This window comes from Oculina patagonica, chromosome 6 (assembly GCF_052425735.1).
Source record: "Oculina patagonica isolate OP01 chromosome 6, crgOcupat, whole genome shotgun sequence".
Lineage (NCBI taxonomy): Eukaryota > Metazoa > Cnidaria > Anthozoa > Scleractinia > Oculinidae > Oculina > Oculina patagonica.
Genome location: NC_135763.1, coordinates 16,319,653 through 16,346,419, shown reverse-complemented (window position 1 = coordinate 16,346,419; position 26,767 = coordinate 16,319,653). Strand labels below are relative to the sequence as shown.

The 26,767-nt window shown below is 37.8% G+C and overlaps 1 protein-coding gene and 1 long non-coding RNA gene across 2 annotated transcripts in view; both read right to left on the bottom strand.

Moving 5' to 3' along the window:
* LOC144656053 (uncharacterized) overlaps positions 1 to 26,767 on the bottom strand; it is a 101,285-nt gene that overhangs the window by 34,247 nt on the left and 40,271 nt on the right. The window lies entirely within an intron of this gene.
* Positions 4,023 to 7,004, bottom strand: LOC144657630 (uncharacterized). Its single transcript, XM_078517985.1, has one exon. It carries the CDS (start codon positions 7,002 to 7,004, stop codon positions 4,023 to 4,025), a length of 2,982 nt encoding a protein of 993 aa, XP_078374111.1.

The following is a 26,767-nucleotide window of genomic DNA, read 5'->3' as shown; positions in this document are numbered from 1 at the left end:
CCGCTGTGGGTGATCAAAGCGCGTGACTTGTAAAGTGTCACTCTATAGTTGTGCTTCAGCACTTCCGTTCTTGTAGAAAAAACGTGACTTGTCAAATTTACAAACATTATATAAGAATCAAAAACGTGAGTAGCCCAAATCTTACGTCACATAACCAATTAAGAATGTAAGGGGTTCAGCGCTCGAAGGCAGCGAGGTTTAAAACGATTAAGAACGCAATTTTTACTAGTGCAAGTCTTTAGGCGCTAATATTAATTTAACCTAAAATCACATAGCGAAAACAAAGACCGCTTGGACATGTCCAAGCTATTTAAAACTACCACTACGTCAGACCCATGTCACGCTATCTCTCGCTTGTAGCTATAAATAATCATTCACCTATTTTCAGTTTGAATACTTTGCGCTCTGTTTGTGTGAAATATTTATTGTTGTGTTACTCAAGCGTTTGGCTCGGAGCGAGTACAAGTCGTACAATTTACCCGGAACGTGTTAAATATTGCAAAACAACGACTTATTTCATTTCTGGATATCCCAATTTTTGTTTTGAGTTTACGGTATTTTGAGAATCGAAAATGCAAGCTCAGCAAGAATGTGTCAAAGCACGGGATACACGTCATCGCGCCAGGGAAATTACCAAAAGCTTGTCGGAAGACGCTAAACGGAGAAACACAATGGGATGGCCTTTATAGTCTACTCTTTATTTTGGCGTGATTTGGCTTTCTTTTAAATGAACTGGTTTGGGTTATTTTATTGAACATTCGGAACAAAATAAATATTTGCATGCGTAAGCAGGCATTTTCCCGGCTAGGCATGTGGTTTTAAAAAGCAAAAGATGACGTGGTAAGTGTCTGACTCGAACACATTCTTACAAATTTGCAAATACACTTCTAAATTTTGATCTTGTAGTGTAACCGGAAATTTGCTGCGTGCTGTGTTCCTCCTACTTCGGTGATTTAATTAAGCTTACAGGATAAACACATTTATCGCAGTAGAAGCTGTCTGCTTTGAATACAACTCGTGTTTAAGACAAAACGAATTTCAATAAGGTTGTATGACCTTGTTCTGACATACAGGTTACACGAACGAGTGCTATTATATGGAAAGCTTGTTATCTAAATAACAGAAACTTTTCTAATCTGTTAAAAAAGGAACATCAATAATAAGCTTAGCTTACCTTGTTTTCGTAACGGGATTTTGTCTTTGATCGTCTTTGCTTTAAACTCAACAAGTAGCTCGGAAGATTTACGTCCATTTCGATCGGTCACAATCCGTTTTTCTTTGGCTGCTATCCCCGGATAAACGAGGAATACATCCAGAAATAACTTATCGGTATAATAAACTGTCGTGTCCTTTATAATATCGCGGATCCCTCTCGGTGAACTCATTCGTACGCTTGGTAAATCGGCATGTTGTGAGTTTGTTTCCTGACTTTTAACTCTGAACCATATTCAAAATTCTGCTGTTATTAAACCTTGCCGTTTCACGAAAGTTTAAGTAAAAACCAGAATGGCCATAAGTTCAAATGATAGTTCAAATAAGCGTATCATGAAATTTTATTTAGCCGTGCCGACAGCAACCAGCGGACCTCCCCAATTTCACTTCCCGCTTCATGTAATTCCACACAGAAAAGTATTTGCGCCCGCGATTCAATGGTGAAATGTCACTTGACCAGCGGTCAACTTTAACAAACATTCAACCTCGATGTGTTCTACATCTGAGCCCGCGATATGATCATGTGATACTGGTCAGCGGAAACCTTGTTTTGACAGCTGTCAATTTGCCATAACAAAGACGTCCAATCATGTCTATTAGTAATGATTTTTCCCGCCAAAAGACGCGGGTTGCCACCGGAGCCTAGCTCGTTCCCAGGCCTAATCCGTGCGTACGTACTATCGGACGTACGCGACAACCAAAATTTCTCGGTTCGATAGGATACCATTTGCCTGCCTATGGGGCTCCGCACAAGGCGCCTTCGGCGCCTTTTGAGCTCCGCTATTAATGTCACCACCCAAATACATAAATGAATATACATCTATTTGTACATCTATTTGTACATGACGAAACCTGTAACGCAACTTGGAGCAAATTTTGGAGAACCTGTTAAATTGTGGTCACTTTTCCAGAACCAAATTTCGGCAAGTTTTGAAAAGTTAGCTGGAACATTTGGGGCAAAATTCCCTTCACTTAGGACGGCTTTAAGCGGAAAAAACTGCCATCTTACAAGCTGCCACATGTGTGGGCGACGTCGCGGTGGTTTACCATCTAATTTACATGTAAAAAATTTCAAATTTTTTGTGAAGAACAAATCGACCACACACTTTTCCGTGATCTACACTTTTATACCATAAAATTTCCAAAACTTTGCAGTAAACCCACTTCAACCACGCTCGTGGTTCCACTTAGGTTTTGACGCAGTGTCATTTATATGGTCTAATAGTATAGACTATGGAGAAATGTGGTCGATTTGGTCAATGTTTTGGTTAGTAATTCACTGACCAACCACCTGGCTACAACACCTCGCAAATATAAACCCGGGACGAAAAAAAAGGTAGTGTTCGTTAGTTTTAATAGTGCAGTACTTTCTTTACTCAGGCGTGTCACTGATTTACGTTAACTGCTGTTTGCCCTTGAACAGATCTAAATTTCACTTTTTTATTGGTAGTTCGATAATTATTATGTGATAAATAAATTTCATACCGTCAACTCCCTCTATGAAGGACACCTTCGGGACCACAACTTGGTGTCCATAATAAAGGATGTCTGAAGTAGCAAAATCTATTTTAAGTTATTCTTATTCACCGGGACTGCAATTCCTGTCCGTAAAAGCGAGGTGACCGCCAGGCGAGAGTTGACTTTAGCTACAAACATAAATTCTTGACGTTCGTTTGTTCGTTTGCTAGACACATTCATGCCCTTGGGTTTCTTTTCTTATAAGATACTTTGAAACCATTATGCCTTCTGGGGCATAATGCTTTTAAAATAGCCTGAAGCTCGTTTTAGTAGGTAAGGATGGCTATTGGCTTTTGGAGAAAAAAGCATGTCAAAAAATGATCAGCACAAAATAGTTTTAATATCGATGAAAACATTAAAAGTCAAAGACCTGGTCAAAAACCAAAGACCAAAAGTCAAAATATCTTAGAGGGATAAACTGGCAGCCACTTCACTTGTAAGTATCCCTAAGTGAAACACCTTCTCATAATCACGAAAAAAGACTAACAAGGGTGAACATCTACCATTATTACAAACATTTTAATGCTTTGCTGCTCTGAATGGCATATTTAAGCATCTCATATTTGGCAGTGTACTAACAGAGACTTTGTTGATTTCCCGCAGATAAAAGATGCACCTTGCCTAGCAGGCACATCAAACGATGAGCAGGAAAACTAAACCCGTAATATCTATTGATAATTTTGTCAAATAAAGAGAATACTTCTACATTTACAAAGTTTGTTCATTTGTTGCGCATGTTACTAGGAAATCTTCATATTCATTTAGAAAAAACGTTACGATTCTTCATACCGTTTCCTTTTCTGAAGTTTACTTTCGGAAGTGTCACAACATTGAAAAAGGTATTAATGCAGATAACCGTCTTATCTTGCAAAAGAAACCTGAGGTTATCTTCTTGAACAACAGGAGCCAAGAAGGTGTTTCATCAACCTTCTCTCCACCCAAACCTTTTTGTACGAACGTAGGCAATGTGTTTTGTTAACTGTTTGTGAACTTGGCAATTCTCCCTTTATCCTAGAGTAACAGGAATCAATACGCTGCAGCTTCGGCAGTAAAACAGTTTCTTTGCACGCACTAATTTACATTTTGCTCATTCTTTATTTGAATTATAACGTATCGGTTAAAATGTGTTTTCCTCAATTATTTATTTCTTTTTTGACATATAATAATTAAATCAACATACGTTGACAAACAGTAAAAGCAAAATAAAAACTCAAAATCAAACATGATTGAAGCTCCTCTTCATTCGTACATTCATTTTCTAAACTACTTAAATCTGAGTCAAAACAGATATTTTAGCTCTCGGGCGGGCTCTTTGCTACATCCTCATCTCCCTTTTCGCAGTAGTATCCTCTCAGATTACTCACTGAATTGGTAGGGCCAGGAGGCTTGGATGGACATGGAACACAGGCTTTATCCCTCCAGTCTGGTCTGTACTTATTACCGTCACAGCATCCTAATGGCGTGTCATCTCCGTGATGCCATAAGACTCTCCTTTTCTTTAGATTCGGATTAGGGAGGAAACGGAGCTTTACTTCTCCGATAATCAGAAGATCTGTGGCAGGATTGGGAGCATTCCATGTCAGATCTCTATCCCCAGACTCTACAGTGTAACTGAGCTTCCATGTTGATAGAATAGTGGGCATAATAGTTTTCGTGATTGGAGGTACTCGGGTATTAGTGTCGCAGATCTTGGGAAGATTGTTGCAGAGGCTGTAAGGATTGTCCGCTTCTTTTCCGTTTGGGCATCGAACATACCCCTGAGTGTATATTGTGAAGTACTTGCTGTGTTCAAAGGGTACGTTGTACACTACATCACTTTTTCCACCAAATGAGCTTCCAGCCACTGAAGTCAACTCGATGCGGGTTCTTGAAAATGACCTTCCCGTTTTATACTCTTTGAGCGGAAGGTACAACTTGAAGCTCTCCACATATGGTGCTAAGGTCTCTCCACGAGCCAACCAGTTGTACTTCCTCAGCCATGCTCTGTCTGCAGGTATCCGGAACGTCACAGGATTGCCTTTTGCCAAAGAAGGGAGATTGATATAGGCTGTGTCACCTTCTGATTGGGGACGAGTTGGTATGTAAACAAACCTCACATCTTCGTTGTACGTTGGGTTTGGATTACAAGTAATGATGTCGTCTATGTCAACCTTGGTGAAAAATCCAGTGGACACACAAATTTTCATGTGACGGTTTAAAGAACATCTAGTAATTTTCTCGCCCTGGTTCAGGTACTCTAATTTGTCGCAGTACAGACTTGCATGGGACTGCAGCCGGTATTGAGCCATGAAGAAACCCAGCATAAGCTGACTGGCATGAAGAAGGTCATCTCCCGCAGTTATGGATTGTGCCAGCTTCCTTGCCACGTTGCCACGAACAACTCGAGCCAATGCATCAACAAGGTCAAACTGAAAATCGAATATGTCCTCTCTTAACGCAGCAAACTCGGCTAGAGTTCCTTCCAGTCTTTCACACAACAGCATCCCTCCTACCACACCCTGAGTTGCAGAAGCACCGACACCTTGTGCGCTAAACAATAGGTCACAAGTTGATCCTTTAAACGCCGCCCAAAGAGCATCATTCTTAGCCAAACGAGATTTACTGACCTTGGGCGTGTAGTCTCCGTATCCCTTAATAAACTTATCTGCATCAAAGCCAATGTCTTCAATCTTGTTCTTCTTAATGGCTTCCACCATCTTGTGTAAGTTGGAAATCTGAGCTGCGTTATTTTTGAAGTCTTTGGCCAAGCCGGACATGTCTTCGTACACACTTTTTAAATTAGCCACGAGAGCGGAACCTCTTGCAAGCTCCTGTACCGATCGTGCGACTTCTGCTGTTTGCTCGTAGATGTCACCAGCCTCTACTCCACCAAAGATCACTTTCAAGGGGTTTGTATGTTCGGCAATCTTAAGCCCCAGTATAGTGCTTTCTTCTATTACTTGGGCTGCTTGAGTAACCAACAGGGCGGTCATAGCATCCTTTATGTCTTTTTCCACCTTCTTGCACAGAGTTGCAGCCTTTCCATCAAATTCCTTTAATTTATCGGCCAGGAACGTAACATCAGCATCGGCAATATGTTGATCGTATCTGGCAAGACCGTCGAAGTAATTTGAAATTCCTTTAACAGAAGCTTTAAGGTTTTTGTCAAGTTTATCCATCTTTGCTAGAAGATTAATGTTTGTTAAAGCTTTTGTTTGGATGTCGAGCATTTTTTGATGATCGATTCTCGAATATAATCGCAAATTACGCGTTTGTGGAGGATTAAGTCGGTCCAACTTGATTTTCTTTAAAGACTGAAAGGCTTTGTAAATGCTTCCAACAGCACACATATCGTCTGCTTGAAGATCGATGCAGGCTATCGATACGTGACCGATGGCATTTTTCCTCTCCTCGACTAGAGACATGGCACTATCTAGATTGGAAAAAGCGTTTTCTTTTTCAGCTTTTCTGAAAAAATCACCCCAGTAAAAAGTGCTTCCATATGCAATAGTCAAGCTTGCCATTCTTTCGATCTCTTCAAGGTTCGTCTTCAAAGCGGACTTCTCTGGTCTTCCAAGTGAATTGCTGCAAAAACTCTTTGCTATAAAAGCACTGATCTTGTACCACAGCAAGGCTCCCATCATGGGCAGTCCTTTTTCCACGTCGCAATGATTGTCCTTTGTACAAGCATCCTTTGTACTTGTGCCATCCGAGTCGCCATATGGATATGGTGTTTGGGCTCCAGTACACTGTTTGACATTATTGCAAATTTTCTCAGTTGTAAAGATGGGATTGTCTTGCTTCCCGAGATCTTCCTTTACTCGGGAACACATAGCTGTTACTGGTATGGTGTCGTCAATTGGTATTGGCGTGGGTGGTGAGAAAAGAGTGGCGATGCAGCGTTGGTCGTAATGTGCTCGTAGTGTCCTTAACATAAATCCAAGTCCACGTTTCTCGTAATTTGCCTTTAGATTCTTGCTCTGAAAGAATTTCGTCACAATGGGTTCCTCGGGTTGGTCGATAAGGGCTTTAAGCAGTTTACGATCATTTTCAACGGCAGCTAGGTCGAGGTTATCGATTCCTGTAAGTTGAGATGAGACTTTTTCCAGGATAGTAATGAGATTTTCGACATTTTGGGCGTTTGGTTCCTTCTTAACCTTGTCAAGCTTCTCAACAAACGAATCTCTTGCCTGAAGAGCGTCCTGAAGTTTCTTGGCCCATTTCGGGTCCCGCTTTGTCGCAGCGACGCCGAAAACAATCACAAATATAACGATTATGCATTTTGCAGTGATCATCTTTGGCTGCTTTGTTTACAATGTCCTCAAAGCTTCTCTATAAATATAACAGAAAACATAGTCCAAGTGAGTGCAATTGACACGAAGAAAAAAAAATTAAACGGACTTTGAGCACTGGATTTTTTTTTTTTTTACATCTGTGTTCGCCCCTTCTTAATCTCTCTCCCAGTTATCATTTAAAGGACTGAATTATTTGCTTGTAGCTTTAAATTATAACGCCCGGGAGACGTATTTCTTTTCTATACATTTGTGTTCGCCCCTTCTTAATTTCTCTTCCAGTTATCATTTAAAGGACTGAATTATTTGCTTGTAGCTTTAAATTATAACGCCCGGGAGGCGTATATAGTTGTAATGAAGCTATGGTTTTGTCATTTAGATCGACGAAAATAATTTCGTTGCAAACATTTTAAAAGTTTCATTCAAGTATTTGGCAAAACTTAATAAAAGAGACATAACTCAGCCATGACACAGTCCCTTTATATAATCAGCTTATCTAACTTAGGGCCAACCTCGAGCTGAGAGTGTTCCCGGCTCCCTGTCAGCGGTTGTTAGCGGTAGGGCCGCCGGGACACACTTTGGGAAACTGAAAAAATATATTTTTTCTATTGGTCATTCACAGAACAATGGAAATCAACACGGCAGTCTGAAAATCATCCCCGGAAGTAAACCAAACCGGAAACCCAGGAAAAGCATTATTTTCTTTTGGATGGCCAAATGTATGAAGTTTCAAATCAACTTAAACTTTTTTTGTTAAACACCTTAGAACTCGTGATATGGCGCTATCATATTTACGAGTCAAAAACATTAACTCAAAAAGCTGCCGTTTGTCGAAAACCTGTATCAAAATAGCTCACCCTATCCGGAAACACTTCTAATTTTTTGTTATTTTAGGTACACAGCCGTAAAAGCCGATTTTTTGAAACTTAAATATTCACAACAAAGGTTAGTTTTGACACAGGGCGCCCAGACTCACGCTTTGACAACTCGGTCAGATTGGAGCCGTCAAAATTATAAAGGATTTATATGAAACTTTATAAGAAAAATTCATATCGAAAGAAAATATAATAAACAGCTAGTAAGGCTCACATTTTACATCATAGGTTGTCTATGTGTTGTTTCCTGACTGTTTTAAAGTATTTAAACTCTATTTAACCGATATTTTAATGTTAGTTTACTTTCACCTAATCTTATGCAAGGGTGAAAACTTACGACGCTCGATAAACACCACTGTTCGACAAAAACAAACCAAACATTGCTTTTAGTTTCATCCGCTCACTCCAAAACTTTGTATGGATATAGTTCGAAGACCATACTTTTAATACAATAAATTTTTGATCCGGCTGCCTCTCTCCTTGATAAAAGAAGAGTGGATGCATTTTTAATTAGCCTTGCCTTTCACGTGCAGCCTCACGCTGTGATTGGGCGATAGTTGTCAGGGCGACGACACTTTTTTCCCGTAGGGGAGGGAGGCAAACGACACCTTCGAGGGTGCTCTGCCTTACACATGTACACTGCTTCTGACCACAAAACAAAAACACGTCGCGGTAGAAATGTCACTCGTTGCTAGTTTTAGGCAACTTAAGACAACTCTGAAGCCAAAACCCTGCTCTTCTTCGAAAATAACGACTCTAAGCTATCCGAAATTTACATTTTTGGGCATTTAACCGCGAACACCTCCAAAAAATGCCTAGCAACGGTCTCTAGCAACTGTAAATTTTCTTCCTACCCAGTGTTTTTATTATTTCACCGTAACGCCAAATGCAAATTAGTTTAGCATCCAGGACTTCTCGGTACAGCAAAAGCTCGGTTACCCGTGTGTTGTAAACTACATAGTTCGAACAATAAACAATTGGTTCATGCTTTAGCGTGCTCCATCGAGTTATGGAGCACGCGGGAAGTTTGGAGAAACTCTAGCTTCTTGAGTGCTCTCAAAACTTCCCAAGTGCTCCATAACTCGATTGAGCACAGCTAAAAGCATGAACCAATTGTTTTATGAAATTGCCGGTGGAATTGTGCATCAAAACCGGCCGCGGGAAAAAAACAACTGTATTTATTGTGTGCAGTGTGAGAACATAAACTTAGCGGTCGAGCAATAAATTACACATGTACAAGTTTACACGATTGGAGCAGTTTGGGTCAAATGGCTGATAAATTGACTAAGTTTATACGGTGGCAGAGCGAAGGAAAAAAAAAATGACGAAAGCAGCAAATACTGCTGTTGATTCTGAGGTTAGTTTTCGCTAAATTAAAATTAAAATGTTTACTCCCGAGTGGAAGAAAATTAAAACAAAACAACCTCGAACAGCCGAGCAGATTCCAAGGGTTAAAAGAGTCAAAGAATTCGGTTCCATGCTTAGTTTTTAGTATTTTTGTGGACCGATTTTATTTGTAATTGATGTAAATAAACATTTATTTTTGAAAACGGTAGTTGAATGAAGCGCCCGATGAAGTAAATTTTTCCCGAGCGGCAAAATTACAACAGAGCCGTAGACGCTTTGGTGTAATGCTTAAAACGCGAAAATTTTCGTCAGGCAGCTAGTTTTTAGTGCCATCGAACTGTTGTCATTCATGGTTGGCCCATGCTTCCACGTTAGGGCCGTGAAAAAATGATTTTCGTCCTACGAGACTCGCACGTTAGTTGTTGTTGTTTGAATGAAGAAAAGCACACAAACTACTTTGACGGCAAAATCGAATTTATTTTCTCTTTCGCTCTCCGTCTCGTAATAAGAAACAGCTTACCTTGTAGCTCGTATCCTTGGAAAAATATTGAAAGGATTCACTTTCAATATTCCGAAGATAATATGTCATCGCTTTCGCAAAACACAGCGTATGAGCTTTACTCAGGGAGATTTTCACTCGTCGATTACGTCATCAGCGTGCACCATCGGGATTTTGAGCACGCTTACGTATAATGAATTTCATTGCGCGGCTCTGCTAGCTATGTTATAACAAAAGTTAGAAGATGACTTTAGTGGTTAGTTATTGGCTTTTTATTAAGACGAACTCCACTTATCCTACAGCTCATGGTTTGAGGTATCCTAACAAAACAGTTGTCGCGACAAGTTGTCAGAGACATCTCGGAAGAGAAAAAAGGTGAAAATATTAGTACAAGAGCTTTGGACATGTTTCTTGCATTCTCGTACAATTCTCAGCGTGGTCGCAGGATGCAGGACCATGGACCACGTTGGTGAAAATTAACAAAACATTTTACATTTGAAGTGCGCATGTTCCTATGCAGTGGAAAAATGAGACGCCTGAAAATATTTTTTCTGTATTCACCTAACATTGGGACGACTACTTTACATATAAACATGCGCATATCGCGGAACTATTTCGCGGCTGTAATATGATAGTAACAGCCACATCACGGTCATTGTCAAGTGCCGAAACAACGTTCGTGTGTGTGTTGTTTTTCGGGTAAATCCGGCCCAAACACGAAAGCCAATCAACAGCGTATTTTTATCTAGCATGAAAATGGGCATGGAAATGCGGATTGTTATGGGAGAACAACGACCCCTTTGAAGTTTTGCCCGTTTTTACAAAATTTGTCCCAGTCAAACTGTCAATTAATTGGTCCGCGTACAACGCGGACCAAACATAAGACAACCGCTCCTTTGTTGTTATGTATTGTTGGACATCTTTTGCGTCTCAAAAAACATATTCGCACTTTGCCTGCAACAATTGACACATTAATTTTGAAATCTACTAATTGTTACCAAACTTGTACGCAAGTGCGAATGGCCCCTATACGAACTAAAACGAACACCAAAAACGTATTTTTTCAGCCTAAATTTATTTTTTGCAGCCCTCTGGCCGACGTTGATAAGCGGCGGCTAAGGCTCGTAAGTTCGAATTTTTCAATTAACTGACAGTCATGGAGCTGTTTAGTTCTAAGTAAAAAAACTACTCTGACCCGTTGCCCCCGTTGGTTGTTTTCCACTTAATTGTTGTCAGGTTAATTACGCTTAGTTGTTGTCAGCGTCAATTCAGAAACGTTTTCAATTCACGATTGATGCTGCACTAAACTATTAATCTTTGTACGTAAAAAATGAAGACAGCATAGATCATCTTTCATTTTGTTGTGCTCTAAATTGATTTCACTCATTATTTTTATATCTTTAAATTCTTCATTTCACCTGTCTGGAGCAGTTAAGGTGATTCATTAGCACTGCATTGCGCATCTTTACTGCGCAATTACCACGCATAATAAGCGCGCACAAACAAAACGGCGTTTTTTTCTATGCGACTTGGCTCGTGAGAGAGATAATTCGTCGTTTTTCGTAAACGAGTACGGTGACCTATCAGTTCTTTTTCCTTGTTTAAATGTAGTGATCCAATTAATTCTATTAAATGAATACAGATCAATTTCTATTGCAGTAAAATACATTATCACCGGAAAAGTCTTAAGCGTACTTTGCCAGTACTCGTAAAAATAATTGTAGCCTCGAGAATAATACTCATTTTGCTCTCACCAAGCGGTTCAAACATGAACGATCCTGGAAGCTGATAAATTTATGAAACTATGGGCATATACAAGGTCCTCTTGCTCCTAAACGAATACGGTCCCCTTCCTTTTATTCTAAAATATAGGTTCTCTTAAAAGTTTGAATTAAAATCTACGGGCAAATCGTTTTCACTAGATATACTGTAATAGCCTATCTAAGCAACATAAAAATGGAAATATTGATAGAGATCTATCAATCTCTGCCACGCCTATTAGGAAATACACGATACAGCCTAATTCTCATGTTGCCGTAGGCAGGGGGTGCGATAGGTGCGCCTGCAGCCACCCACAGACCACAAAGTGCCGCCTAATCGGGAAGTGACTGTTAAAATGACACTCAGGTTGTAGGAAATGTGGACTTTTAAGTCCACAAAACAACTTGATTATTCAAACTTTCCGAGAAGAATGCGCCCAGAACCCCCGAGACGCTCGCTCCTTCGGCGCACGCACCCACCCATGAAAGATCCTGCCTACGGTCCTGCAGGTGGCAATGAGGTGATTCGATCGAATTGGCAGCCCCTTGCTAACTATTTTGAAGCTAGAGTCTCTTGTAGCGTTGATATCATAATTATGTGATAGCTATGAAGTGTAGAGAGCAACACCTTTAATTATTCCCTTTTAAAATCAAAACAAGGGGGATCTATTTTCTTCTATTTTTTTGTATAGCAGAAGGTTTGACCAATGAAAAATTACTGAATTTGAATGGATATCTGTTACACTGTCTTGTTAACAGAACTAAATTAAGGAGAGGGATTCATGTATCGCTGGGCGAAATAAATCTTTTTCTAATATCTCCCAGTAAAAAGCATGAAAAAATCTACAATAACACCTTATAATAAATGATATTTTTCACCAAGTTTTAGCTGAACACTAGAAAGAGGTAAAGGTAAAGCCTGCTGCCAAGCCAAGTGGCTCATCAGGCCGGAGCTTATCCTGGTTTCTGTAGCATTAAGCAGCTAGGAGTATTTTTACTTCTCCCTAGATGGGATGATACTAGTCCATCGCAGGGTTACCCCCAGCAGTAAATTCGCCGGTACCCATTTATACACCTGGGTAGAGAGAGGTACTATGGGGGTAAAAAGTCTTGCCTAAGAACATAACGCACTGCCCCGGCCAGGTCTCGAACCCGGACCGCTCGATCCTGAGTCCGGCGCACTAACCGTTAGGCCACACTAGAAAGAAACAGTTCATATTCCTTATATTTTCTGAAATATTTCTTGTAAAACGAAGGCTGTGTTATTCTAGTTCTTTCATAAGTGAAAAGCTTATTTTCTGGTACCAGTGAACTTTTTCATGGTGTTTGCCAGGGTAAAGAATTATGATATAACACGTCCTGAGTGACGAGTTTATTCGTTTCTAACCGGTGGCAATAAGATGGATAAGATGGTTCGGTCAAAAGGTCGATTGTTCAATTATATGCCAATTGGTAACCACTTTGCGCCTTATTGTTCCCGTGAAGTGTAGAGAGTAAGATCTATGATAATTCTCTTTTTTTTTAAAAAAAAAAATAAATAAATAAAAAATATGAGGGAAAAGCTGTTGTTCCACTTTCGTTATAGCAGATTGGTAGAACAATGGACAAAATTGAATTCCACTTGACATTCGTACATGTAAAATACAGTAAAAACCCACATAATAATAGGAAAGTGAAGCTTAGGAAGCTGCTAGCTTAAATTCTCTTTCAAAAATCCTTTATATAAGAACCTCTTATAGGCTAAAATTTAAATCAAGATTATATGTCATAAATTCATTTAAAACTTAGAATTCGTACATCAAATAAAACAAGCTGTTCTGGGCAATGGAAATGAGAAAATTCCCTTGCAATGTCATTTTAGTGTATGTAGTTTCTATACACAACTGCGAGTGCACAAATACAGCAGTAGCTCCTTTTCAGTGAGTAATGTATCGCAATCTCAACTTGAGTTTCATACTGCTTTCCCGCTTTATTCCTTTTGGGCTATATAGCATTCCGGTATAACTGAATTAAGATGTACCATTGCAGCAACACAATCTTTTCAGTTCACAAGGAAATAAGAACCTTAATATCCTAAAATGCCAGTAAACACCATTAAGATAAGAACCGGTTTACTTGTTTAGGCTAACATGAAAAAATGTTCGCTGTTATTATTTGCGGGTTTTCACTGTTGCCACAACAATCGATTTCCGATGGACTGAAAAACTTCATGATAAAGTTTCTTTATAATAAATCTTATTTTTATCAAGTCTTAGCTGAACGCCGAATTAAGAAATTGCTTATTTTCCTAAAGAACAAGGAGTAGTTGTAAAGGATACGCGATTATGTAGTAACAAAGCAAACAATGTTAAGGCATTAGATTAAAGAAATATCGTTTTCCGCTCTCGCTTTTCAATCATTTACTGGCAGAGCTACAAGAAATATAATTTCGGCAGAAAAAGGCGTGGCTATATGAGTTATTTTTTAAGGCATTACCTGTGAAAGACAACGGTTTGTTTTGTGCCTCTGAAGTACTCCCCTAATGACAAGCTATCGTGCCAGAGCGATGGCCATCGTGTAACGATGTCACCAAAATGAACCTAAACCTCAATGGAAATTTCTTTTCTTTCCGACTCTCCGCAAAATTATGTCATCAGTAATAACGACACCATTTATAATTTCAAATCGTTAAAGTGATGAGCTTCTTTGTTCCTTACAGGTGGCGATAAGGTGATTCGGTCAAAACAAAAGGTCAATTGTTCAATTAACTGCCACTTGCTAACAACTATGCGCCTAAAGCCTCCTGTAGCGTTGAGATCATAGATAGAAACCATGAAGTGTGAAATGTAGAGAGCAAGGTCTACAATTATTTTTCTTTAAAAACAAAAACATGTGAAAAAGCCGTTTTTCTTGTTTTCCTTATAGCAGAAGAGTTTAACAATAAATAATAATTGATCCATTTGACCTGTGTATATCAACATTGGCTTGTTAAGAAAGCATAATGACTGAAAAGCCATAATAACGACCTGTACATGGACTTTAAACAGTCCACGATAAATTATCCCTAAAATGAGTCATATTTTTCACTAGCTTGTCGCAAGTAAGAGGTTGTTTATTTGTCTCACATTTATAGATATATTTCTAGCAAAACTAAGGCTGTTTCACATTAGTCATCAAGCTAATCTTCTGGCACCAGTGAACTTTTTCATGGTGTTAGTCAGGTTAGAGAATTATGATATAACACGTCCTGAAAAAGTTCAATGGAATATCGATGACGTTGTGTCAGGTAATTAATTACTTATTACCATTAAATCTTTTGTTTCCTAGAGCGAGTAGTAGAAGTAAAACGACTTTGTGTAATTTAGCGCTGTTCAGGCACTAAAACGAAGAAACAATATATAGTTCCCGCAACATTTTCTAATCATTCAGTGGCTTAGCCACAAGAGCAATATATCATCTCGGCAGAAACTTACAAATGCGTGGTTAGTTTTTAAGACATAACCTTTGAAAATTAACGGTTTCTGACTTAGCAATACTCTACTAATGTCAAGCCATTGTGGCCATCGCGTACACCGAAGTCACCAAAATAAACCTTTACCTCAACAAAAAATATTTTTCTCTGCGACTCCGTAAAATTATATCACAAGTGATACGACAGTACTTTTTTTTTCAACTCGTTCAAGTGATGAGTTTTTTTTCGTAACAGGTGGCAATAAGGTCGATTGTTCAATTAACTGCCACTTGCTAACCACTTTGCACCTAAAGCCCCCTGTAGCGTTGAGATCATACGTGGAAACCATGAAGTGTAAAATGTAGAGAGCACAAGGCCTATAATTATTCTCCTTTAAAAAAAAAATAAAAATAAAAAAATCGGAAAGCAGCCTGGTTTGTCCTATTTTTGTTACAGCAGAGCGGTTGAACAATGAATAACTGATCTTTTTACTTGACATGTGTACATCAATATTTGTTTTAAAGGGAATATGTCACGGATTTTAACAGATTTCTGAACAGCCAAAATTTATATTTGTGTCGTAGGAAACTTAAAAATAATGGTACATTTTTATTAACAATTGCTATTTTAGAGCACTAAAAGTGTTTAAAGCGCGTTTGGCTGTAGTTGGCTTGGATGAAAATGGATTGCAATTTGAAAACGTTAGCCAACGTTTTCAAATTGTTTCCGCGCGCCTTCAAAAAATTCGATATTTATAGCCGAAATTTGATTTCTATCAAAAGTGTAAAATAGCGTTCTCTGGTTTAAAAAGTTAAGAAAAAATATGAGCTTTCGGCTATTTTACTATAGCCTTTGACGAATTACATTCGTCAAAGGCTATAGTAAAATAGCCGAAAGCTCATATTTTTTCTTAACTTTTTAAACCAGAGAACGCTATTTTACACTTTTAATATGTCTCATCCTGGTTGCAGTTCAATTTTTAATTGATTTCTATCCCCAAATAAAAGTTATATCTTCAGTTAAATGTTTAAAGATAATGCTTTTCATAGGTCAAGTTGCCTACCACTTATTTCAGAACAGTTTAGACCAAATATCTGCGAAATCCCCGTGACATACCTTATTACATGAAATTTTCGCGACGCGTTAATTTCGCGATTTTGAGGTGCACATATTTCGCGACACTTAAATTTCGCGATTTTGCGAAAATTTTGTATTTTGAATCACTTTAATTTCGCGTTTTTGAGTGAGACACAATTTATATTTTTTTGGCAATATATTTTGACATGCCTTTGAATTATATAAAACGACTTCATCGAAGGTACAATATCGTCAAAATTAAAAAAAGAGGAGGGGGAACTTAATCTCGGCAATAGCAGCAACAGAGTAGTTCTCACAATGTCAACAAGTGAGTCAATTGACAACAACATCCATTTACATTGATTACTGACATATGCGAGTCACTTAATATTCGCGTCATGTTATGTTCGCGACACTTATTGTTCGCGTCACTTTAATTTCGCGATTTTTTTGGAATCGCGAAATTCGCGAAATTAAACTGTCGCGAAAATTTCATGTAATAAGGTGGTCCTTAAATTACCCCCCAAAAAAATCATATGTTTTCACCAGTTGAGAATTTTTTTACTTTCCCCACATTTTTTGATTCATTTCTTGCAAAACTAAAGCTGTTGTTCTAGACGTTTCTCTTCATAAGTAGGGAGCTATTTTTCTGGTACCAGTGAACTCTTTCATGGTGATAGCCAGAATAAACCATTATGATATAACAAGCCCTGAACAAGTTCAAGGGAATATCAGTGATGTTGCGTAACGTTGTAAATTACTCATTGCCAGTTGAGAATTTTTTTCTTCCCCCTTCTCTCTCCTGCGTGTCTGTCGTTCTCTCGGCCCGCGCTACTTTCCCCACATTTTCTGATTCATTTCTTGCAAAACTAAAGCTGTTGTTCTAGTCGTTTCTCTTCATAAGTAGAGAGCTATTTTTCTGATACCAGTGAACCCTTTCATGGTGTTAGCCAGGATAAACCATTATGATATAACCCGCCCTGAAAAAGTTTAAGGGAATATCAGTGATGTTGCGTAACGTTGTAAATTACTCATTGCCATAGTTGTGAAATAAGACTAAGCACTCAGGGCTGTTCAGGCATTAGAATAAAAATAAAATGTAGTTTCCCGCACCCGTTTTCCAATCATTCACTGCCTAAGCCAAAAGAGCCACATAAAAGTTCGGCAGAAAATTACAACTTTAACTTCAAAAATGCGTGGTTAGATGAGTATCTTTAAGACAGAACCTTTCATGATCATAAGCAATGCAATGGTTTGTGGCTCAGAAAATACTCCCAAATGTTAAGCTATCGTTCCACAACGATGCCACCAAAATGGACCAAAACCTCAACAAAAATTTCTGCAACTTTCGCTTAAATTTTATCATCGGTAATGCGACATCATGTTTAAATCGTTCAAATCTGGACCTTTTTTTCATTTCCGGGTGGCAAAAAATTGTTTAGTCAAATGGTCAATTGTTCAATTATTTGCAACTTGCTAATCACTAAGCGCCTTAAGCCTCCAGTAGCATTGAGATGGTAGGGGGAAAAGAAAAAAAGTGAAAAGTAAAAAAAAAAAAAAAAATTTTTTTTTTTAAAAAAAAAAACGGGGGGAAAAGCTGTTTTGTCCTATTTTTGTAATAGCAGAAGGGTGGACCTAATGAATAACAAATTGATTTCCACTTGACAAGTGCACCTTAACATAAGCTTGTTAACATACCATAATTAAGGGCCATAATAACGATCTGTAAACAGACTTGAACAAACCATGATAAATTATCCCAACAATGAATGATTTTATTTCACCAGTTCTTAGCTTTTTATTTTTCTCACATTTTCTGATGATTCCTTGCAAAACTCAGGCTGTTTTACTGCATTTATTTCTCTTCATAAGCGAGAAGCTAATTTTCTGGTACCAGTGAACTTTTTCATGGTGCTTGCCAGGGTACCGAATTATGATATAACACGTCCTGGACTAGTTCAGTGGAATATCGGTGACGTTGCATCAGGTTATTAGTTATTCATTACCATACAATATTTTGTTCCCTACAGCACGAGGAGTTGTTATGATAGAAATAACGATTAAGTGTCATGGTCAGAAAAAATCAAAGAAATCAAAGAAATTTTGGCCACAGCCAAAAACTCATACTTTGTCAGTTTGAGGGCCTAGGTATGTAACTGAAAGATATGAAGTTAGTTTTTCGAAATATTCAAATTTACGGCAGAAAACCACGAATAACGGTAATCGTACCGGAAGCTCAAATTTCACTTCTCGACAATCCGAAATTTCACGCTTTTCAGCTTCTTACTACCCAGACGTTTCAACCGCTGTAAACCTTTCCTTACCTTAGTTGCATAGATTGACTCTTCCTTTATTGAAATATAGTTAGTATTTTTATCTCTGATTATTTCTGAGCCAGCTGAGCCTCGATTAAGTAGACACATTTTTCTCATTTAGGAAAAAGGCTAAAATAATCCAAATTCAGTGAGGAAAAAAGCTGACCGGTAGTGCTTCAAATCTTCTGATATTTTAGCCAAAGAGAGTCCAGTCGTTGAATTTTAGGTTTATGGTTTCAAAAGTGTAGGATCTAGTAGCAGTTTTTAACAAAGGTCGATCAAAGGTCGACAAAATTACAATTCCGCGGCTTTGAAAAGAACAACTGAAACACGTGACACGAAACACGCAATAGAGTAATTTGTATATTTTTTGGGCAAAGACAACACGGTAAAATTAGCTTTGAAGTTTTATACGTTTGAGACTTTAGAAAAATAGTATTTATCCTAAAGATTGCCTACAATAGAAGAAATACCAAAAATAACAGCACTTGAACTCTCCCTGATGTTCGTCACGCACGAGCGACTTGGAGCGGCGAATGACAAAAATATTTTCCATTGATTCAAAGTAAGCTATATTCTGAAAAAAGAAAAATCTATTTTTTTTTAAACTTTGCCCACAAATCTGTCTTAACTAAAAAACGAAACAGCTTTCATATTTGCAAGTATCGTAAGATATATGTTTTAATATTTTATTCATTTAGACCACAACCGGCCTATTTTTAGCAATGGCGACAAGTGAAAATCGAGTCACCGCTTCAAAAATTTATGCGCTAACTTTAGAAATTGTCTTAACTCTCCTGGAATAAATTGGGGACCTTTATCTGTATAAAGCACACAATTTTGATTCGTTTAAAATAAACTATTAATACGAAATATTTTTGATTTGAAGTCTACTTGGCCATTGACGCGAACGGTTCGAAAAAATGGCACATTTTCAACGGATCACTGCGCAAAAGTCCAACTACTTCCGCATTACATTTGTTTCCATACCAACTAAGAAGAAGTCAAAGAGTATGGAAATGGAAAAATATGTTGTGGTTTAAGCGAGCTTTTAGTGCAACCAGGCGGCAACTTGGCTTATGTTGCGAACATGTTTTGTTTACATTGCAACAGCGGGCAGTTGCTCAAGCGAAAAGAATTTAGCATAAACAACACAATATTTCGTAAACATTGTAACTTTACAAAACTTTATATCAGCTCACACAATAAAACATCATTTAAAACTCGAAAACCTAAGCAGCTAGCGAGTCAGCAAAAAAAAAATACTGTCGCCTACCTGCAAGCCGGTGAGACAACAAAATTCATTGTCAGGTCCGCCATGGCCATGTTATTGGATTTCACATTTCTTTCTGGTTTTCGTCAACCATAGTATCCGCAGAAAGTTTCAAACGGTAAACATAACACACATAACATAACATTGAACATACCACATGATTGTGATAACTGAAACAAATGAAAGAAAGTTGCGGGCAACACATCCCAAGAAATCAAGCGATCACAACAGATCGGCTTGAACAGTTGATTGAAAGTTGCGTCACGCAATCTAACCTGAATCCAACTGCCTTATGGGCGAACTGAATAATTATTGTCCAAAATCGGACTGTCCAAAATATGGGCTGTAAATATTTTTGACCGACGTATTTGTTTGATTTCTTGTTTTCGACCACTTCCTGTACATCTACATCTGGATGCTTCCAAATTTGAAATTTTAGGCTCGCTTTTCAAATACAAAAAAACCCGCTTTTTCAAAATAATAAATTGTTCTAGTAAACGATAAAGGTAAGTAAGAAAGAAATAAAAAGTGGAACACAAATAAGTCTTTACAAACCACGCCGCCACGCATTTGTCATTCATACTTCGTTGTTGTTCTCGCGAAGCATTATCAACTTACAAAACAAATGGAGGAGATGCGCTTTTTGTTTCACACTTCAAAGTATAGAGGAAGTTGCGGCAATCGAGGGGGATAACCGAGCTCGTTCGTCTTGGAGACTGCAATGATCTTATAGCAAACCATTTAATTTCGTGGCATTTCTGTTAGAGCACGAACTAGTTTTTGCAAGAGCAGGTGTATTTGGATTGTCTTCATCAAAGAAAGGCGAAATTATATAAGTCCCAAGCATCGCCATTCTAGTTTTTCATAGGAAATATTCAAAACAGCACGGGCCTTTCTAATATCCCACTCACCGTGGTGATAAAAAAGCCATTAGAAGCAGAGATGTGCTAAATGTGCACATGGCCGACAAGATCAGGTTTGTAAACGTATCTCACATTACGGTAGTATAAGCTTATAGATTTCCTTTAATGGCTGAGTGGAAAATTTTTCTAGGCAAAAATGTCTTGTTCACTTTTTCGTTGGCTATATTTTTAGTGTGGCTAGAAAATGTGCAGGGTTTTTCTATCCTTCTGATAATTTCCACCCTACTTCTTTCTCCGTAAGAAGGAATAGATGATGAGGTCAATTGAGCTCTATTACACCCCCCCCACCCCCCCCCCCCCCCTTAACGAACCCGCCCAACCGGGAAATGAAAAAACCCGTCCGCGAATAGGACTGTTTGAGTTTTCTTTCAGCTAAATACGTTTTCAGCTTAATACGTAAGCTTCGTTTCTAATAAACATACCAAAATGGTGCACACGAGGACATATGCATCTGTTAAAAATATTTAGAGCCGATATTTTGGACAGTCCGATTCTTGGACAATAATTATTCAGTTCGCCCATAAGGCAGTTGGATTCAGGTTAGATTGCGTGACGCAACTTTCAATCAACTGTTCAAGCCGATCTGTTGTGATCGATTGATTTCTTGGGATGTGTTGCCCGCAACTTTCTTTCATTTGTTTCAGTTATCACAATCATGTGGTATGTTCAATGTTATGTTATGTGTGTTATGTTTACCGTTTGAATCTTTTTGCGGATACTATGGTTGACGAAAACCAGAAAGAAATGTGGAATCCAATAACATGGCCATGGCAGACCTGACAATGAATTTTGTTGTCTCACCGGCTTGCAGGTAGGCGACAGTATTTTTTTTGCTGACTCGCTAGCTGCTAAGGTTTTCGAGTTTTAAATGATGTTTTATTATGTGAGCGGATATAAAGTTTTGTAAGGTTACAATGTTTACGAAATATTGTGTTGTTTATGCTAAATTGGTTTCGCGTGAGCAACTGCCCGCTGTTGCAATGTAAACAAAACATGTTCGCAACATAAGCCAAGTTGCCGCCTGGTTGCACTAAAAGCTCGCTTAAACCACAACATATTTTTCCATTTCCATACTCTTTGACTTCTTTTTAGTTGGTATGGAAACAAATGTAATGCGGAAGTAGTTGGACTTTTGCGCAATGACCCGTTGAAAATGTGCAATTTTTTTGAGCCGTTGGCGTCAGATGGCCAAGTACACTTCAAATCAAAAATATTCCGTATTGTTTGTTTCTTTTTAACGAACCAAAATTGCGTGCTTTATACAGATAAAGGTCCAATTTATTCCAGGAGAGTTAAGACAATTCCTAAAATTGGAGCATAAATTTTCGAAGCGGTGACTCGACGTTTTTTCCTATTTTTAGTTGTCGCCATTGCTAAAAATAGGCCGCCGGTCGTGGTCCAATTGAATGTAATTCTTAAAAAAATATTTCTTGCGATATTTGCAAATATGAAAGCTGTTTCGTTTTTTAGTTAAGACAGATTGGTGGGCAAAGTTTAAAGAAAATAGATTTTTCTTATTTCAGAATATGACTTACTTTGAATCAATGGAAAATATTTTTGTCATTCGCCGCTCCAAGTCGCTCGTGCGTGACGAATATCAGGGAGAGTTCAAGTGCTGTTATTTTTGGTATTTCTTCTATTGTAGGCAATCTTTAGGATAAATACTATTTTTCTAAAGTCTCAAACGTATAAAACTTCAAAGCTAATTTTACTGTGTTGTCTTTGCCCAAAAAATATACAAATTACTCTATTGCGTGTTTCGTGTCACGTGTTTCAGTTGTTCTTTTCAAAGCCGCGGAATTGTAATTTTGTCGACCTTTGATCGACCTTTGTTAAAAACTGCTACTAGATCCTACACTTTTGAAACCATAAACCTAAAATTCAACGACTGGACTCTCTTTGGCTAAAATATCAGAAGATTTGAAGCACTACCGGTCAGCTTTTTTCCTCACTGAATTTGGATTATTTTAGCCTTTTTCCTAAATGAGAAAAATGTGTCTACTTAATCGAGGCTCAGCTGGCTCAGAAATAATCAGAGATAAAAATACTAACTATATTTCAATAAAGGAAGAGTCAATCTATGCAACTAAGGTAAGGAAAGGTTTACAGCGGTTGAAACGTCTGGGTAGTAAGAAGCTGAAAAGCGTGAAATTTCGGATTGTCGAGAAGTGAAATTTGAGTTTCCGGTACGATTACCGTTATTCGTGGTTTTCTGCCGTAAATTTGAATATTTCGAAAAACTAACTTCATATCTTTCAGTTACATACCTAGGCCCTCAAACTGACAAAGTATGAGTTTTTGGCTGTGGCCAAAATTTCTTTGATTTTTTCTGACCATGACAGTTAAGCATTCTTCAAGCAAACAGTGTGGTTTCCCGTACCAGTTTTCCAATCACTCACTGGCAAAGACACACGAGCTACATTAAATTTTGGCAGAAAAATGCAACTTTGACCTCTTAAATGCGTATTCAGATGAGTAACGTTAAAGTATTTCTTTCATAAGCAATGGTTTGTGCCTCAGAAATCTTCCACTAAGCTACCATACGTTGGCCATCGTATAGACCGATGTCACCAAAACGGACCTAAACCTCGAAAAAAAATCTTCTCTCTGCGTCTCTCCGTAAAAATTACTCAGCCGTCACACGACATCATTTTTTTTTTCTAAATCGTTCAAGGGATGACTTTCTTCGTTTCTTACAGGTGGCAATAAGGTGGTTTGGTCAAGACAAAAGGTCAATTGTTCAATTAACTGACACTTGCTAACAACTTCGCACCTAAAACCTCCTGTAGCGTTGAGATCACAGGTAGAAACCACGAAATGTTAAGTTATAACAATTCTCTTTTAAAAGCCAAAACATGGAGAACAGCTGTTCTGACTTTTTTCGTTAGAGCAGAAAGGTTGACCAATAAATAATAATTAAATTCGATTTTATATGTGCACATGTTGATTGAAAGGCAATAAAATGCAATAATAACCACATGCAAACAAACTAAAATAATCCATGATGAAGTATTGTGGGTGAACTGATAAAAATATATTTCCTATCACTTTTTGTCAGTCAAAATTACATAATCGTTCGTTTTCCCCACATTTTCCGATATATTTCTTGCAAAACAAATGTGGTTTTATTTTAGTCATTTCTCTTCATAAGCGAGAAGGTAATTTTTAGGTACCAGTGAACTCTTTCATGGTGTTAATCAGGGTACAGAATTATGATATAACACGTCCTGAGCAAGATCAATGGAATATCGGTGATGTTACGTCAGATAATTAGTTATTCATTACCATAAAATCTCTTGTACCTTAGAGAAAGGAGTAGATTCATCGTTTACCCTTACATAGACGACAGGCTCTCTTAATTTAACGTTGTTTACCTTCTTCAAGTTAGAATTTTCAAGGTAAGTGTTTTCTTTTCTATTTGCATTTAACAGACTATGCGCTTTTTTGTAGTTAATTATTTCAGCCTTGTACATCAAATCGTAAAACACAATTCAAAATATTTCGTTTTCTTTTAGATCATCATTTTGACTTCGGATCTTTATTTTCACCAAATTTTTATGTGATAATGATAGTTGTTTATTCTTAGTCTTCTTAAACAATTCAAATCACATTACCTTTAAATTTCAATTAATTAAATGAACAGGCACTGGCATCTTTTAAGAGTATGACGAACATCATTAATTACATAGTAGGAATTATCAGTAAAATCCAGTAGCTGTCGTTCAATTATAAAAGGAGCCGAATTCATGAAAAAAAAAAAACAGATTATATTTTGACAAAATATTTGAAATTTCCTTTGTTTTAAAAATACCACTTTTACAAAACATGACGATAGCTGTTCCAGTCCGACCTTGGCAGGCTGACGCGCACCCTTTTTTATCAACTACGGACTTATTGCACTTTTCTACATTTTAACATATCTTCAAAATATAAACAGAAAATGACTCAGTCTGCTTTCAAATCAATTCGTTTTCAAGGTAAAAGCTAAAATGGTTTTATAGGGGGACTATTACATATATCTTATTAACCACGCGCGAGGGCCGTACTTGGCGAATATTGACTCGAGGTCTTGACAGTACGGATCGAGCGCAGCGAGGTCCGTACAAAAAAATCCGAGGGCCAATATTCGCCCAGTACGGTCCCGAGCAAGCTTGGTTAATAAGAGATTTATTACACGACTGGAAACTTTGTGTAACGTAGTGGGAATTGCTACCCGGTAGATGTAAACTTTGTGTAGCGTAGTGGGAATTGCTACCCGGTAGATGTTGTGGAAAACAATGTGCGGCAGACCTTTTACGCGCGCTAAAGGAGTTATAATTATTTCTGTGTTTAAGGTCATTTCATTTTCAAAGCAATAAAAACTCCGAAAAAATATTGCAAAAAAAAATCTTGTAAAAATCTTGCGCTAAATCGCGCGGGAATTAGCGCGGGATCATCCGGGACAAAACTCGGTCCGATAAATATCGGCCCTCGCGGGACCGGAAATTAAGTAATCTGATTGGCTGATTTAGTTATTGGCCCTCGGACCGCCTTGGTCGTGTAATAAAGTCAATTATCTCTTATTTATTATTTTATTATTTAAAGAAAACGAATCAAAGCAAGTCACGTCTTTATAAGAGAGAGGTTTGTTTTAAAGAATGTTAAAAAAAGACGGACGGAAAGACTAACAGGAAACGGTTCACCGACAGTACATGAAAGTCATGTCTATAATGGAATGCCCCTTAGAAGTATAACAGATATAAATTTATCGTGCGATTCAGAGCTTCAGAATTCGATTATAAAGCTTGCCCAGGGTTTCAGGAAATATATAAATCGGTTAGAGGGAGGCGATACAAGTAGTAAATTTTTCACAAAGTAAGCGAAGGTCTCACAAGAAAAGAAGGACCTGAATAATTAAATTTAAACTAGGACAGTAAATTTAAAATAGTACGGCAAGGAACCGAATAGAATTTACCTGGGATGAAGTGATTATTCTAGAAAACTTTTAAAAAAAGAAAAGATAACAAGTTAAATGACTCGCACTTTTTGTTTGTTAAATGGTGACATTAAACCACAGTGAAAGAATAAAAATGTGTTTTCGCAAACACGACGATAGATAAAAATCCACAATTTTATGCCCAAACATACACCTTAAGATGACAATGATGATGATAATTAACAATTATTCCATTCGCCTTTGTTGGATACGAGTTGGCTGTATTCTTTTTTAAGTATAAATCAATCGTCTGGACATTTTATTTTGATGTAAACGAAGTGATAGTATGAGGAGGCGGGGAAATTTGTGGCGCGGTGTTCACTTCTTGAGTTGAATGAAACACACAAGGAAAGCAAGTGAGAGAGTTTTCTTCCTAAGATTTTCCTTGGACAACCTAATATCATAATCGTCTGTTCATGCATCCGAAGCAATAGCTTTTCTGCAAGTTATACTCCTTGTGCAAGTCGAACGAAGTAAAGGTTGCATATTTTACCAGTTTACGGCTTCACGGCTGTCATCAAGACTACTCTATTATGGTGAAACGAAATTACACTCAGAGTCGATTAAGTTTACTGAAGTTTACAAGGACAAGGTCAAGATTGTAAGGTAACAAACTTAATTGAAGTGCCGAGCCTAAATTTTACGTCGAAATCGGTACACAATGATATTGCGTCAGTTTTCTGTAATTTGCTGATTTTCTTCTTCGTTCAGTCGCTCTTGTTGTACATTTAAAAGTATTTTTGATTAGTTGAGTCAACTATGACATTTTTTTGGTTTTTTTTGGTTTAAGGAAAGGCACTGTTGATTGTTTCTCGTATAAAAAAGCTCGCCTAATGTGCTATTTTCATCCATTTTTCTAATGGAACTTACGCTTCCCGCAGAGACATTTTAAGCTGAGCGGCACTTGCGGCACTCGTTTCCTATATAAGGTCAAACAAAGGTATATTAGCTGATAATCTGGTTTCAGTTAACCAATCACAAAGTTATAAATGCAATATCTGAGGTTTAGAAGTTCATAATATCAGTTATTATTAAAACCTAGCCATGGCATATTGCAATTCCCCAAGAGTGGCAAAGTTACACTTTGGTTCATATACAAGATCCTGATCGCAGGAGCGCAGGCAAAATCTTGTTGTGGGCTTTCGAATGATCATATCTTTTATACACCTAATTGTAGAAACGTTGACCCTGTGAAAAACATAAACCATGACCTATATCACCCAATGTTATTCCGGGTAGACAGCCTTGGTAAGGTAGTACATGCTAATAATGTTCCTTTGTTGAAAATCAAA